This window comes from Salvelinus alpinus, chromosome 31 (genome assembly GCF_045679555.1).
Source record: "Salvelinus alpinus chromosome 31, SLU_Salpinus.1, whole genome shotgun sequence".
NCBI classification, from domain to species: Eukaryota; Metazoa; Chordata; class Actinopteri; order Salmoniformes; family Salmonidae; genus Salvelinus; species Salvelinus alpinus.
The window spans coordinates 37,533,666-37,551,165 of NC_092116.1; the positions used below are offsets into that span (position 1 = coordinate 37,533,666).

A 17,500-nucleotide genomic window follows, 5' to 3' on the forward strand; every position below is an offset into this window, starting at 1 on the left:
GTGTGAGTTGTAGTTTTGTGACTTTAAGATGGTGTGAGTTGTAGTTTTGTGACTATCAGATGGTGGGAGTTGTAATTTTGTGACTATCAGATGGTGGGAGTTGTAGTTTTGTGACTATCAGATGGGGGGAGTTGTAGTTTTGTGACTATCAGATGGTGGGAGTTGTAGTTTTGTGACTATCAGAAGGTGGGAGTTGTAGTTTTGTGACTATAAGATGGTGGGAGATGCAGTTTTGTGACTATAATATTGGTCATTTTAAGCCAGTCTAGCTTAATAATTGAAACCGGTGTCATGACGTTGGCCTAGGGGTAGGTTTATGACAGTCATAAATACCTCTTTCCCCCTTTTTCTCTCTCCCTACTATAACTGATGTGACATAAGGAAACCCATGGGTTAACAGAGATTCTGGGCAACATCAAAAGTTGGGGGGAAATGAACTATATTCTGGTAATCCGACCAACTGAACATATGCGGTGGTACTTAAGGTATATTATGTCAGTTCGGTTGCCCTCTGACACATTCTCATCAATGATAGAATGACATAAACTCTACTGTGGAAAGTCTAAACGTCAGAGGTATCGGATTCACATGGAATTGTTGTTTAATTCAAATGTTTGAATATGAGATTATTTGTGAAGAGGTGAAATGTAATTTTAGCTTCCAAATGAGAGATCTGTGCTTTCATAAGTTTTCCTCTGCTCACAGTGGCCCGCCCCTGTGAAGAGGCATGGGTTAGAAACTTTTCAGACACACCCCTCTCCCTCCACTATAAAAGCCATTGACAGAATATAACTTTCTGTTCCGGGTACGCTAGGATGACGATCCGGTGTCAGAATGGTTCAGATAATAACTACAGAACTAAGCTAACATCAGCATGGACTTTGATTGTGAATGGTATGAACTTTGAACTCGTATTCACTACAGAAGTGATATCTCCTAGCCGTTGAGTTAGCAACAGCTGCTACAAACGCAGGTTAGAAAGGACAGTCAGAGTATCCCGTCTACTACACACAACGTTACTCCAACGTATCCAGTGACTACCAGAGACATTCTTCAAAGGACAGAGGACTCGGGTTGGCGATACGGTCTTCCATCTACCACCAACCTACTGAAGCGCAGCTCAGAGTAAATATTTATTGCATTTTCCTTTTCAAATGGGCGGTAATTTAGAATGCATAAGATACTGTATTTACGATAGCACAGCTCGCCTATGTTCCAGTCTCCCGCTCTTTCACTAAAATCCCGCCCCTTTTCTTTGTGTAACAAGCTGTCATATCTATTCCGCCCGCTAGGGACGTTTTTCTGTATGACACTTTGTAATCAAGTTATGATTTAATTGTGTATGTGTGTTTCTGTGTGATTAGTTAGGTATTTAGTAAATAAATAATTAAACCCAATTTTGTATTGCTGATTCAACTTGTTAGCCAGGATTCTTGCAGATAATCAAGGATTTACAACTTTCAGATGAGACTGAATAAAATGACGATTAATGTGACTGCTATGGATGTAAAAGATAACTAAATCTTTAAGAGTTTATTCGGAAGATAACAGCTCTATAAATATTCTTTCGTGGTGTCCCTCTCTAGTTAATTATATTTACATGATTAGTTCAATCAGGTAATATTAATTACGGAGAAATTATTTTATAGAATAGCAGGTCATAGCAATTAATCTGGCATAGCCAAAGACACGACACCGGTAAAATGTTTGAAATTACTTCAAATAGTATTTGAACCCAAGTCTGGCTAGGTTAAAAGTCAGAGGTGAGGTCATTGGTTAAAGGGTAAAGGTCAGGGGTTAAAGGTTACCAGGGATCTTGCAGACCACTTGGGAAGATTTTACAGTGTACAGGCTAGGGATTATTATAGGTCAGGGGGTAAAGGTCAGGGGTTAAAGGTTACCAGTGATTTTGCAGACGAGGCGGGCAGGTTTTACAGTGTACAGGCTAGGGATTATTTTAGGTCAGGGGGTAAAGGTTACCAGTGATTTTGCAGACCCAGCGGTCATCCAGAACACAGTTGAGTGATTTGAGTCGGCCATGACAGATCCTGTGTTGGTGGAGGTATGACATTCCTCGGGCTATATCTGTAGCAAAGGAGAACCTGCAACACACAGTGAGGTCAAGGGTTATAGGTACGACATTCCTCGGGCTATATCTGTAGCAAAGGAGAACCTGCAACACACAGTGAGGTCAAGGGTTATAGGTACGACATTCCTCGGGCTATATCTGTGGCAAAGGAGAACATGCAACACAGGGGTCAAGGGTCTGGGGTAAAGGTTAGGGAACCCCCACACAAGAGATCAGGGGTTAGGACATCCACTTGAATCCCAAGTTGAGAGGTGTGTGTGTGTGTGTGTGTGTGTGTGTGTGTGTGTGTGTGTGTGTGTGTGTGTGTGTGTGTGTGTGTGTGTGTGTGTGTGTGCGTACAGTACCTGAATCCCCAGTTGAGCGGTATCTCATCGTTCATCAGGACATCATTCAGGCTTCCTTTAGGACAGTACTCTGTGATGATGGCTACGTTAGGAATCTCCACACAACCTCCAAAGAACTTACACAGGTTAGGGTGGTCCAGCTCCCTATTGGACAGAGATTAGAGGTCAGAGAACTATCAGGTTAGGGTGGTCCAGCTCCCTATTGGACAGAGGTTAGAGGTCAGAGAACTAACAGGTTAGGGTGGTCCAGCTCCCTGTTGGACAGAGGATAGAGCTCAGAGAACTAACAGGTTAGGGTGGTCCAGCTCCCTATTGGACAGAGGTTAGAGCTCAGAGAACTAACAGGTTAGGGGGGTCCAGCTCCCTATTGGACAGAGGTTAGAGCTCAGAGAACTAACAGGTTAGGGGGGTCCAGCTCCCTATTGGACAGAGGTTAGAGCTCAGAGAACTAACAGGTTAGGGTGGTCCAGCTCCCTATTGGACAGAGGTTAGAGGTCAGAGAACTAACAGGTTAGGGTGGTCCAGCTCCCTATTGGACAGAGGTTAGAGCTCAGAGAACTAACAGGTTAGGGGGGTCCAGCTCCCTATTGGACAGAGGTTAGAGGTCAGAGAACTAACAGGTTAGGGGGGTCCAGCTCCCTATTGGACAGAGGTTAGAGCTCAGAGAACTAACAGGTTAGGGGGGTCCAGCTCCCTATTGGACAGAGGTTAGAGGTCAGAGAACTAACAGGTTAGGGGGGTCCAGCTCCCTATTGGACAGAGGTTAGAGGTCAGAGAACTAACAGGTTAGGGGGGTCCAGCTAAACTGGGAGCTACATGTAGAGGAAAGTACTAATATTGTCCCCACCTGACTTGTTGACCTCTATTGTCCCCACCTGTCTTGTTGACCTCTATTGTCCCCACCTGACATGTTGACTTGTTGACCTCTATTGTCCCCACCTGACTTGTTGACCTCTATTGTCCCCACCTGTCTTGTTGACCTCTATTGTCCCCACCTGACATGTTGACTTGTTGACCTCTATTGTCCCCACCTGACTTGTTGACCAACCTCTATTGTCCCCATCTGACTTGTTGACCTCTATTGTCCCCACCTGTCTTGTTGACCTCTATTGTCCCCACCTGACTTGTTGACCTCTATTGTCCCCACCTGACTTGCTTGACCTCTCGTCTGATGGTCTTGGACAGAGAAAAGGTCTTGGTCTGAATCCGCTTGATGGCCACCGTCCTTCCATCACTAGAGGAGAGATCAACAGGTTTACTATAGAACCAACAGGTAGACTATAGAATCAACAGGTATACTATAGGATCAACAGGTATACTATAGAATCAACAGGTATACTATAGAAACAACAGGTATCCTATAGAACCAACAGGTATACTATAGAATCAACAGGTATACTATAGAATCAACAGGTATACTATAGGATCAACAGGTATACTATAGAATCAACAGGTATACTATAGAATCAACAGTTATACTATAGAACCAACAGGTATACTATAGAACCAACAGGTATACCATAGAATCAACAGTTATACTATAGAACCAACAGGTATACTATAGAACCAACAGGTATACTATAGGATCAACAGGTATACTATAGAACCAACAGGTATACTATAGAATCAACAGGTATACCATAGAATCAACAGGTATACTATAGGATCAACAGGTATACCATAGAATCAACAGGTATACTATAGGATCAACAGGTATACTATAGAATCAACAGGTATACTATATAACCTAAGAATGCGCCCCTTTTAAAATGTTTGCCTAAAATGACATACCTAAATCGAACTGCCTGTAACTCAGGACCTGAAGCAAGGATATGCATATTCTTGATACCATTTGAAAGGAAACACTTTGACGTTTGTGGAAATGTGAAAGGAATGTAGTAGAATTTAACACAATAGATCTGGTAAAAGATAATACAAAGAAAAACCAACCATTCTTTTGTATTTTTTTGTACCATCATCTTTGAAATGCAAGAGAAAGGCCATTATGTATTATTCAAGCCCAGGCGCAATTTAGATTTTGGACACTAGATGGCAGCAGTGTATGTGCAACATTTTAGACTGATCCAATGAACCATTGTATTTCTGTTCAGAATGTTGTATCAAGACTGCCCAAATGTGCCTAATTGGTTTATTAATAAATCCTTTTGTCAATAGGGGGAGCTGTTAGCACTATTTCTTTTATTACATTTCCAAATTAAACTGCCTCGTACTCAATTCTTGCTCGTACAATATGCATATTATTATTACTATTGGATAGAAAACAATCTCTAGTTTCTAAAACCGTTTGAATTATGTCTGTGGGTGAACCAGAACTCTTTCTACAGCGAAACTCATGACAGGACATGCGAAGCTCTGAAAAATAGTCTCTGATTTCGGATCAGTTTAAAACTCTGTGTTCCCTATGGCTTGACATGAACTGCACCCGCCTTCCCCTGGATGTCAGTAACCAATGAGAAGTGGAATGGTCTCTCTACGTGTTTCTCAGAGTTTATAAAACGGAATGGAGTGAGATGACCCTTCTTTTCGACGCTGGCCAGGACGCAAGGAGGACATCAGAATCGCATGCGCAAAAGCTCTCGTTATTGACCTAAGATATATCCGTCTGTGATTTAATTCGATACAGGTGTTAGAAACATCATAACGAAGTTATTTGAAACCGATTTATATCAGTTTATGCGAGTATATTGCTATTTTTCTGAATTTCCTTAGTATTGCGTTTGATGATTTGGGCATGTGTGTGCCGTGTAGCTATCGTTAGCTGCTAGTTCCGAAGTTGAGGAGGTCGTTTTACAACAAAGCAACGATTCTTTTGGACAAAGGACACATTGCCCAAGATACTGATGGAAGCTCGTCCAAAAGTAAGAGTTATTTATGATTTTATTCCGTATTTATGTGGAAAAATGTAAACGCCGTTGTCAGCCATTTTTTGCGGCACTAGTCTGGCTGTAAACTCACAATGTATGTCTAGTAACGTAAATTTTAAAAATCTAAATCAGCGGTTGCATTAATAACCAATGCATCTTTCATTAGCTGTCCAACCTGTATTTTTTAGTCAATCTAATCGATAAATAATCGTTTACTTAGGTGCCCTTCCAAGATGGCGCCGGCTAGAATGCATGCCATGTTTTGACTGATTACATAGCATAACCACGATTTGTGATGCTAAATATGCACATTTTCGAACAAACTCTATATGCATTGTGTAATATGATGTTACAGGACTGTCATCTGAAGAATTCTGAGAAGGTTAGTGAAAAAATTACTATATTTTGGTGGCGATAACGTTATCGACCCTTTTGGCTTGATTCAATGCTGGGGTGATGTTAGCTCATGTGGTATGCTAATATAACGATATATTGTGTTTTCGCTGTAAAACACTTAGAAAATCTGAAACATTGTCTGGATTCACAAGATCTTTGTCTTTCAATTGCTGTAGGCTGTGTATTTTTCAGAAATGTTTTAGGATGAGTATTTTGGTAATTGACGTCGGTCTCTGTAATTATTCCGGCTGCTTCCAACGCTATTTCAGATTGCAGCTGCAATGTAGAAATGTGATTTATACCTGAAAAATTCACATTTTTCTAAAAAAACATATCCTATACCATAAATATGTTATCAGACTGTCATCTGATGAAGTTGTTTCTTGGTTAGTGGCTATATATATCTTTATTTAGTCGAATTAGTGATAGTTACTGATGGAGTAAAAAACTGGTGGAGTAAAAAAAAGTGGTGTCTTTTGCTAACGTGGTTAGCTAATAGATTTACATATTGTGTCTTCCCTGTAAAACATTTTAAAAATCAGAAATGATGGCTGGATTCACAAGATCTGTATCTTTCATCTGGTGTCTTGGACTTGTGATTTAATGATATTTAGATGCTTGTATTTACTTGTGACGCTATGCTAGGCTATGCTAGTCAGCTTTTTTACTGTGGGGGGTGCTCCCGGATCCGGGATTGGGAGGAACTAAAAGTTAATAACTTTTCAAGTTCATAACTGTGCACTCTCCTCAAACAATAGCATGGTATTATTTCACTGCAATAGCTACTGTAAATTGCACAGTGCAGTTAGATTAACAAGAATTTAAGCTTTCTGCCAATATCAGATATGTCTATGTCCTGGGAAATGTTCTTGTTACTTACAACCTCATGCTAATCGCATTAGCCTACGTTAGCTCAACTGTCCCGCGGGTGGGACACCGATCTGTAGAGATCCTTAAGAGTTTTCAATAGGAGGATCATCTATGCATTAACAGAGACGAGATGTAAGAACTACTAATGATTATAGGTTACAAATACTACCAATATATACAAATACTACCAATATATACAAATACTATCAATATATACACTTCCACCAATATATACAAATACTATCAATATATACAAATACTACCAACATATACAATACTACTAATATATACAAATACTACCAATATATACAATACTACCAATATATACAATACTACCATTACATACAAATACTACCAATATATATACAATACTACCAATATATACAAATACAACCAATATATACAATATTACCAATATATACAATACTACCAATATATACACTACCACAAATATATACATTACTACCAATATATACAATACTACCAATACATACAATACTACCAATATATACAAGACTACCGATATATACAATACTACCAATATATACAATGCTGCCAATATATACAAAACTACCAATATGTACAATACTACCAATATATACAAATACTACCAATATATACAATAGTACTAATACATACACATACTTCCAATATATACACATACTACCAATATATACAAACACTACCAATATATACAATACTACCAATATATACAAATACAACCAATATATACAAATACTACCAATATATACAAATACTATCAATATATACAAATACAACCAATATATACAAATACTAATAATATTTACAAATACTACCAGTATATACAATACTACCAATATGTACAAATACAACCACTATATACAATACTACCAATATATCCAAATACTACCAATATATCCAAATACTACCAATACATACAATACTACCAATATATATAATACTACCAAAATATACAAATACAACGAATATATACAAATACTACCAATATATACTGAGGAGAACAGCATGATCAACACACATATACGGACACACACACACACACACAAACGGACGCACACGTGCACGAATAAACGGAACGAGCACATAATGAAACACATTTAGCACTCTTCTCTCTCTCTCCCTTTCTCCTTCTCTCCTTCTCTCCTTCTCTCCTTCTCTCCTTCTCTCCTTCTCTCCTTCTCTCCTTCTCTCCCTCTCTCCCTCTCTCCCTCTCTCCTTCTCTCCTTGTCTGTCTGTCTGTCTGTCTGTCTGTCTGTCTGTCTGTCTGTCTGTCTGTCTGTCTGTCTGTCTGTCTGTCTGTCTGTCTGTCTGTCTGTCTGTCTGTCTGTCTGTCTGTCTGTCTGTCTGTCTGTCTGTCTGTCTGTCTGTCTGTCTGTCCGTCTGTCCGTCTGTCCGTCTGTCCGTCTGTCTGTGTGTGTGTGTGTGTGTGTGTGTGTGTGTGTGTCTGTCTGTATCTGTCTGTATTTGTATGTGTTTCAGAGACACTCACTGTGTCCCAGTGTGTCTGTGTGTGTTTCAGAGACACTCACTATATCCCGGTGTGTGTGAACAGTTGTTTGCGTGAGTTAGCCTGGGTTGTGCAGGAGCTGAGAGCAGTGACACAGCTGGCGTTGGAATCACTGTTAGCAATAGGGGCAGACAGGATACTGCCCATAGTAGTCCTGGCTATCTGGTCTGGGGGGGAGGAGGAGAGAGAAGAGAGGGGAGGAGGGGGGGAGGAGAGAAATAGAGTGGAGGGAGGGAGGAGAGAGAGAGAGGGGAGTTGAGGGAGGAGGGAGGGAGGGAGAGAAGAGAGTGGAGGGAGGGAGGGAGAGCGGAGGGAGGGAGGGAGGGAGGGAGAGTGCAGGGAGGGAGGGAGGGAGGGAGAGAAGAGAGTGGAGGGAGGGAGGGAGGAAGAGGGGAGGGAGGAAGGGAGGGAGGGAGAGTGCAGGGAGGGAGGGACGGAGAGAAGAGAGTGGAGGAAGGGAGGGAGGAAGAGGGGAGGGAGGGTTGCAGTGTTAGAATATAATCAACATAAATAACAAATAGAAAAAGACAGATGAGTTTTAATATCGGTTTGACACATATAGAATAGTATAGCAGTACCATGTTTGATCTGCCTGATATATCTTATAGCAGTACCATGTTTGATCTGCCTGATATATATTATAGCAGTACCATGTTTGATCTGCCTGATATATCTTATAGCAGTACCATGTTTGATCTGCCTGATATATATCATAGCAGTACCAGGTTTGATCTGCCTGATATATATTATAGCAGTACCAGGTTTGATCTGCCTGATATATCTTATAGCAGTACCATGCTTGATCTGCCTGATATATATTATAGCAGTACCAGGTTTGATCTGCCTGATATATATCATAGCAGTACCAGGTTTGATCTGCCTGATATATCTTATAGCAGTACCATGTTTGATCTGCCTGATATATATTATAGCAGTACCATGTTTGATCTGCCTGATATATATTATAGCAGTACCATGTTTGATCTGCCTGATATATCTTATAGCAGTACCATGCTTGATCTGCCTGATATATATTATAGCAGTACCAGGTTTGATCTGCCTGATATATATCATAGCAGTACCAGGTTTGATCTGCCTGATATATATTATAGCAGTACCATGTTTGATCTGCCTGATATATATTATAGCAGTACCAGGTTTGATCTGCCTGATATATCTTATAGCAGTACCATGTTTGATCTGCCTGATATATATTATAGCAGTACCATGTTTGATCTGCTTGAAGTCAATGATCCAGCTCTCATCCCAAAGCATCTTCTGTTTCTGGTATTTAAACCACTGAAGAAGAGATGAGTACACACAACAACGTTAGCTTTACTGTGCGTGTGTGTGTGCGTGCGTGCGTGCGTGCGTGCGTGCGTGCGTGCGTGTGTGTTCAGTTCAGTTAAGTAGTGTAATTTGAAAGAAGAAAAAAACTATGTTTGATTTCACTTAATGTTCAACTTGATAAAAACATTATTTTTCCGATGACAAGAGAATAAATAAATAAATAAATAAATACAATAGTCAATAAATAAATGAGTAGATAAATACTATTGTAAATAAATATATAAATGAATAAATAAATTAATACTATAGTAAATAAATAAATACATAAATAAATGAATACTATTGTAAATAAATACTATAGTAGGTGACTGTTAAAGTAACGGAGTGGTAGGATTTTTTTTAACGTAGCTGCTGTCCACTCTACTTCCCACTCGGCTGTCCACTCTGCTGTCCACTCTGCTGCCCACTCTGTTGTTCACTATGCTGCCCACTCTGCTGTCCACTCGGCTGCCCACTCTGTTGTCCACTATGCTGTTCACTCTACTTTCCACTCTACTTTCCACTCTCCTGTCCACTCTGCTGTCCTCCACTCTGCTGTCCCATCTGCTTCCCACTCTGCTGCTGCCGCCAAATCTGCTGCTTCCTACTCTGCTGCTGTCCACTCTGCTGCTGTCCACTCTGCTGCTGTCCCCTCTGCTGCTGTCCACTCTGCTGCTGTTCCCTCTGCTGCTGTCCCATCTGCTGCTTCCTACTCTGCTGCTGTCCACTCTGCTGTCCCATCTGCTTCCCACTCTGCTGCTGCCGCCAAATCTGCTGCTTCCTACTCTGCTGCTGTCCACTCTGCTGCTGTCCACTCTGCTGCTGTCCACTCTGCTGCTGTCCCCTCTGCTGCTGTCCCCTCTGCTGCTTCCCACTCTGCTGCTGTCCCCTCTACTGCTGTCCCCTCTGCTGCTGTCCCCTCTGCTGCTGACCACTCTGCTGCTGTCCACTCTGCTTCTGTCCCCTCTGCTGCTGTCCCCTCTACTGCCTCCCACTCTGCTTCTGTCCCCTCTGCTGCTGTCCCCTCTGCTGCTGTCCACTCTGCTGCTGTCCACTCTGCTGCTGTCCCCTCTGCTGCTGCCCACTCTGCTGCTGTCCACTCTGCTGCTGTCCACTCTGCTGCTGTCCACTCTGCTGCTGTCCCCTCTGCTGCTTCCCACTCTGCTGCTGACCACTCTGCTGCTGTCCCATCTGCTGCTGTCCCCACTGCTGCTGTCCACTCTGCTGCTGCTGTCCCCTCTGCTGCTGTCCACTCTGCTGCTGTCCCATCTGCTGCTGTCCACTCTGCTGCCTACGTAGTTTCTGCTCAGTGTTCCCATTTCCCCCTCATTGACATTGGGGAAATTCATGTTGTACATTAAAGATCTGGTCAACATGTTCAAACTATAAATTACATGCCTCTGGTGCGAGTTCATGTTCTTTTTTCAGGAGGGGTGTTAGCCTACATGCAGCTTTCATGTTGTACACAAAATACATGATCAACATGTTGGTATGAACATTGTTGTCTGTTGTAACTGTATTGCAAACACAAGACAGAACGACAGGCAGTCTATTTCATGTTCTGAGGCAGCAAATCAGATGGCAATTGTACTGTTTGTCCATTTTGAGACGCAGTAGCCAGAAAACACTTCCTCAAAGTAGTCTGAATGAATCTAAGATAACTCAAGAAATCTGTCATTCATTTTAATGTTTTTGCAGAGGAGATCTTAGTCGCACAATTTTACAACAGGCACTTAATTGAAGAATCTGCTGACCAATCTCCGCCGAGGGGGTGTAGACTTCGGCTTGCCTTGAGAAAATATTTTGTGTGCCTGAATAGTCGAAAGAACCCTTGCTGACAAAAGTCACAAAATGTCTTGTTCCGAAGTGTTCCGACTGTTTGGGCTGGGAAGCATGCGGCCTTATTAGGGGTTGACAATCTCATCACGAATACCCTTGTGACAAGGTGTTACGAATCCCGCCGAGGATGGTGCCTCTTCCCGTTCGGGCGGCGCTCGGCGTTCGTCGTCTCCGGTCTACTAGCTGCCACCGATCCCCTTTTCTGTTTTCTTTTGAGTTTGTCTAATTTGTCTAATTTGTATCACCTGTTTTGTGTTTAGGGTAGGGGGTTATTTAAACCCAGTTGGCCCGCCGACTTTTGTGCGGGCTTGTTTTTCTGTTTGTGTTGGTGGTGTTGTTATAGTGGATTTCAGTCCTACTTTTATTGGACCATGTTTTGACGCGCCCGTTGTTTATGTGGCGTCGCCGTTTATGTGATTATTTCTGGATGAAATAAATATCCACTCGATTGAGATTACCCTGCTCTCTGCACCTGACTCTTTCATGTCCACCATTGGAACTGTTACACAAGGGAAGTGGAAGTACAAAAAAATATATGTTAATTGTTAAAAACATTTCTTGCCCGTCTATCTGTGGGTAACAGGGTTGACGTGTTCGACCCACTCAGTTTTCCAAAACAAACAAAACACCAGGTAACGGTTTATTAAAAGAACCAGCTCACCTGCTTTTATATATTTATATATTATATCGTTTACTATTTGACTATAAAATATTCAATGTTTCTTTTATAAAAATGATATAAACAATTAATAGTTTCACCATATTTTAATATTTTTTTATTTGTTAATTTAACCTGTATTTGACATTAAATGGACAGTTCAGGTCATGGAACAGGATTGTGTCACGTTCCTGACCTGTTTTCTGTTGTTTTTGTATGTGTTAGTTGGTCAGGGCGTGAGTTGGGGTGGGCATTCTATGTTATGTGTATCTATGTTGGTTAATGGGTTACCTGATATGGTTCTCAATTAGAGGCAGGTGGTTTACGTTTCCTCTGATTGAGAACCATATTAAGGTAGGTTGTTTCACATTGTTTGTTGTGGGTGGTTGTCTCCTGTGTTTGTATGTTGGTACCACACGGGACTGTTATCGTTCGTTCGTTCGTTCGTTCGTTTGTTTGTAGTCTGTACCTGTTCGTGCGTTCTTCGTTGTATGTAAGTTCTCTAGTCCAGGTCTGTCTACGTCGTTTGTTGTTTTGTAGTTTGTTTAAGAGTTTTCGTCTTCGTCTGTTTTGTAAATAAATTTCATTATGTCAAACTACCACGCTGCATATTGGTCATCTGATCCTTCTCGCCTCTCCTCGTCTGAGGAGGAGGACGAAGTAGACGTTCGTAACAGAACCACCCACCAAACCCGGACCAAGCAGCATGAGTACGAGCAGTGGCCCACTACACAGGAATCCTGGACATGGGAGGAAATACTGGAGGGAAAAGGACACTGGGCTCATATTGGGGAATATCGCCGCGCTCGTGAGGAGATGGAGGCAGCGAGAGCCCAAGATCGGTGGTATGAGGAGGCAGCACGGAGACGTGGCTGGAAGCCCGTGAAGAAACCCCAAAAATGTCTTGGGTGGGGGGCTAAAGGGTAGTGTGGCGAGGGCAGGTAGGAGACCTGCGCCCACTTCCCAGGCTTACCGTGGAGAGCGGGAGTACGGGCAGACACCGTGTTACGCAGTAGAGCGCACGGTGTCTCCTGTACGTGTTCATAGCCCGGTGCGGGTTATTCCACCTCCCCGCACTGGCAGGGCTAGATTGAGCATTGAGCCATGTGCCATGAAGCCGGCTCTACATATATGGCCTCCAGTACGTCTCCTTGGGCCGGCTTACATGGCACCAGCCTTACGCATGGTGTCCCCGGTTCGCCTACATAGCCCGGTGCGGGTTATTCCACCTCCCCGCACTGGTCGGGCGATGGGGAGCATACAACCAGGTAAGGTTGGGCAGGCTCAGTGCTCAAGGGAGCCAGTACGCCTGCACGGTCCGGTATATCCGGCGCCACCTTCCCGCCCCAGTTCAGTACCACCAGTGCCTACACCATGCACCAGGCTTCCAGTGCGTCTCCAGAGCCATGTTCCTCCTCCCCGCACTTTCCCTGAGGTGCGTGTCTCCAGTCCGGTACCACCAGTTCCGGCACCACGCACCAGGCCTATAGTGCGCTTCGAGAGTTCAGTGTGCCCTGTTCCTGCTTCCCGCACTAGCCTGAAGGTGCGTGTCCTTAGCCCGGTGCCTCCAGTTCCGGCACCACGCACCAGGCCTACAGTGCGCCTCATCCGGCCAGAGCTGCCCGTCTGCCAAGCGCCATCTGAGCCATCCGTCTGCCCAGTGCCATCTGAGCCATCCGTCTGCCCAGTGCCATCTGAGCCATCCGTCTGCCCAGTGCCATCTGAGCCATCCGTCTACCCAGCGCCGTCTGAGCCATCCGTCTGCCCAGCGCCATCTGAGCCATCCGTCTGCCCAGTGCCATCTGAACCATCCGTCTGCCCAGTGCCATCTGAGCCATCCGTCTACCCAGCGCCGTCTGAGCCATCCGTCTGTCCCGAGCCATTAGAGCCGCCCGTCTGTCCCGAGCCGTCAGTGCCGTTCGTCAGTCAGGAGCCGCTAGAGCCATTCGTCAGTCAGGATCTGCCAGAGCCGCCAACCAGACAGGATCTGCCAGAGCCGCCAGTCAGCCAGGATCTGCCAGAGCCGTCAGCGAGCCAGGAGCAGCCAGAGCCGTCAGCGAGCCAGGAGCAGCCAGAGCCGTCAGCGAGCCATGAGCAGCCAGAGCCGTCAGCCAGTCCGGAGCTGCCGTCCTTCAGTCCGGAGCTGCCGTCCTTCAGTCCGGAGCTGCCGTCCTTCAGTCTGGAGCTGCCCCTCAGTCCGGAGCTGCCCCTCAGTCCGGAGCTGCCGTCCTTCAGTCCGGAGCTGCCGTCCTTCAGTCCGGAGCTGCCGTCCTTCAGTCCGGAGCTGCCGTCCCTCAGTCCGGAGCTGCCCCTTATCCCGGTGCTGGCCCTTATCCCGGTGTTGCCCCTTAAATTAGGTGGGTTTAATAGGAGGGTGGTCATTGGGAGGGGGATACGGAAGCTGGGATTGACTATGGTGGGGTGGGGACCACGCCCAGAGCCTGAGCCACCACCGTGGTCAGATGCCCACCCAGACCCTCCCCTAGACTTTTGGTGGTGCGTCCGGAGTGCACACCTTGAGGGGGGGGTTATGTCACGTTCCTGACCTGTTTTCTGTTGTTTTTGTATGTGTTAGTTGGTCAGGGCGTGAGTTGGGGTGGGCATTCTATGTTATGTGTATCTGTGTTGGTTAATGGGTTACCTGATATGGTTCTCAATTAGAGGCAGGTGGTTTACGTTTCCTCTGATTGAGAACCATATTAAGGTAGGTTGTTTCACATTGTTTGTTGTGGGTGGTTGTCTCCTGTGTTTGTATGTTGGTACCACACGGGACTGTTATCGTTCGTTCGTTCGTTCTTTCATTCGTTCGTTCGTTTGTTTGTAGTCTGTACCTGTTCGTGCGTTCTTCGTTGTATGTAAGTTCTCTAGTCCAGGTCTGTCTACGTCGTTTGTTGTTTTGTAGTTTGTTTAAGAGTTTTCGTCTTCGTCTGTTTTGTAAATACATTTCATTATGTCAAACTACCACGCTGCATATTGGTCATCTGATCCTTCTCGCCTCTCCTCGTCTGAGGAGGAGGACGAAGTAGACGTTCGTAACAGGTTGACCTTTTAAATGAGGAACAGATGTAAATGAATCACTAATCACATTAAATAAATATTAGAAATTACTTTGTCAAATAAACAAAATAACTACACTCTTAGAAAAAAGGGTTCCATAGGAGAACAGCTATATTATCCTAAGGGACAGCCAAAGAACCCTTTAAGATTCTACAGTGCAAAAAAAAAGTGTAAAAGTATTCATCCCCCTCAGCGTTTTTTCCTATTTTGTTGCATTATAACCTGTAATTTAAATAGATTTTAATGTGGATTTTATGTAATGGACATAAACAAAATAGTCAAAATTGGTGAAGTGAAATAAAAATAAATAAAAAGTTAAATAAAAAAACAGAAAAGTGGTGCGTGCATATGTATTCACCCCCTTTGCTATGAAGCCCTAAAAAAGATTTGGTGCAACCAATTACCTTCAGAAGTCGCATAATTAATTAAATAAAGTCCACCTGTGTGCAATCTAAGTGTCACATGATCTGTCACATGATCTCAGTATATATACACATGTTCTGAAAGGCCCCAGAGTCTGCAACACCACTAAGCAAGGGGCACCACCAAGCAAGCGGCACCATGAAGACCAAGGAGCTCTCCAAACAGGCCAGGGACAAAGTTGTGGAGAAGTACAGATCAGGGTTGGGTTGTAAAAAAATATCTAAAACTTTGAACATTCCACGGAGCACCATTAAATCCATTATTAAAAACGGAAAGAATATGGCACCACAACAAACCTGCCAAGAGAGGGCCGCCCACCAAAACTCACGGACCAGACAAGGAGGGCATTAATCAGAGAGGCAACAAAGAGACCAAAGGTAACCCTGAAGGAGCTGCAAAGCTCCACAGCAGAGATTGGAGTATCTGTCCATAGGACCACTTTAAGCCGTACACTCCACAGAGCAGGGTTTTACGGAAGAGTGGCCAGAAAAAAGCCATTGCTTAAAAAAAAAAAAATAACCAAACACATTTGGTTTTCGCCAAAATGCATGTGGGAGACTCCCCAAACATATGGAAGAAGGTACTCTGGTCATATGAGACTAAAATTTATCTTTTTGGCCAAGGAAAACGCTATGTCTGGCACAAACCCAACACCTCTCATCACCCTGAGAACACCATCCTCACAGTGAAGCATGGTGGTGGCAGCATCATGCTGTGGGGATGTTTTTCATCGGCAGGGACTGGGAGACTGGTCAGAATTGAAGGAATGATGGATGGCGCTAAATACAGGAAAATTCTTGAGGGAAACCTGTTTCAGTCTTCTAGAGATTTGAGACTGGGACGGAGGTTCACCTTCCAGCAGGACAATGACCCTAAGCATACTGCTAAAGCAACACTCAAGTGAAACATTTAAATGTCTTGGAATGGCCTAGTCAAAGCCCAGACCTTAATCCAATTGAGAATCTGTGTTATGACTTAAAGATTGCTGTACACCAGCAGAAACCCATCCAACTTGAAGGAGCTGGTGTCACGTTCTGACCAATGTTCTTGTGTGTTTTGCTTGTTTTAGTATGGTCAGGACGTGAGCTGGGTGGGCATTCTATGTTGTGTGTCTAGTTTGTCTGTTTCTGTGTTCGGCCTAATATGGTTCTTAATCAGAGGCAGCTGTCAATCGTTGTCCCTGATTGGGAATCATATATAGGTGGCTTGTTTTGTGTTGGGGATTGTGGGTGGTTGTTTCCTGTCCCTGTGTTTTCTCTGCACCAGATAGGGCTGTATCGGTAAGCCACGTTTGTTATTTTGTTATTTTGTATTTTGTAAGTGTTCACTGTTTAATCGTCATTATTAAATCATGTTGAACACGAGCTACGCTGCGTCTTGGTCCGATCCCTGCTACACCTCCTCTTCAGACGAAGAGGAGGAAGGCTGCCGTTACAGCTAGAGCAGTTTTGCCTTGAAGAATGGGCTAAAATCCCAGTGGCTAGATGTGCCAAGCTTATAGAGACATACCCCAAGAGACTTACAGCTGTCATTGTTGCAAAAGGTCTACAAAGTATTGACTTTGGGGGGGATGAATAGTTATGCACACTCAAGTTTTCTGTTATTTCTTGTTTGATTCACAATAAAAAAATATTTTGGCAGCCATGTTGTGTAAATCAAATGATCCAAACCCCCCAAAAGTCTATTTTAATTCCAGGTTATAAGGCAACAAAATAGGATAAATGTGGGGTGAAAGCTACAGAAAACTACAAGATACAGTCCCTTCAGAAAGTATTCACAACCCTTGACATTTGTTGTTTTTAAAATGCATTAAGCTGAGATTTTGTGTCACTGGCCTATATGTCAACGTGGAATTATGTTTCTAGACATTCTTACAAAATAAAATGAAAATTGAAATGTCTTGAGTCAATAAGTACTCAACCCCTTTGTTATGGCAACCCTAAATAAGTTCAGGAGTAAAGATGTTCTTAACAAGTCACATAATAATAAATTGTATGGATTCACTCTGTGTTCAATAATAGAGTTCAAAATGATTTTTTATGACTACCTCATCTCTGTACCCCACACATACAATTATCTGTAAGGTCCCTCAGTCGAGCA

General features: G+C 43.5%; 1 protein-coding gene across 1 annotated transcript in view; it reads right to left on the bottom strand.

Annotated features, from left to right (window-relative positions):
- The window catches only part of LOC139561749 (atrial natriuretic peptide receptor 2), a 36,133-nt gene that overhangs the window by 13,064 nt on the left and 5,569 nt on the right, over positions 1–17,500 (bottom strand). Inside the window, exons 8-12 of the mRNA XM_071379019.1 lie at positions 9,321–9,393; positions 8,117–8,261; positions 3,581–3,667; positions 2,434–2,577; positions 1,981–2,102 (exon numbers count right to left, since the gene is read on the bottom strand). Coding sequence (XP_071235120.1) covers positions 1,981–2,102; positions 2,434–2,577; positions 3,581–3,667; positions 8,117–8,261; positions 9,321–9,393 — 571 coding nt within the window. The remainder of the gene's footprint in view (positions 1–1,980; positions 2,103–2,433; positions 2,578–3,580; positions 3,668–8,116; positions 8,262–9,320; positions 9,394–17,500) is intronic.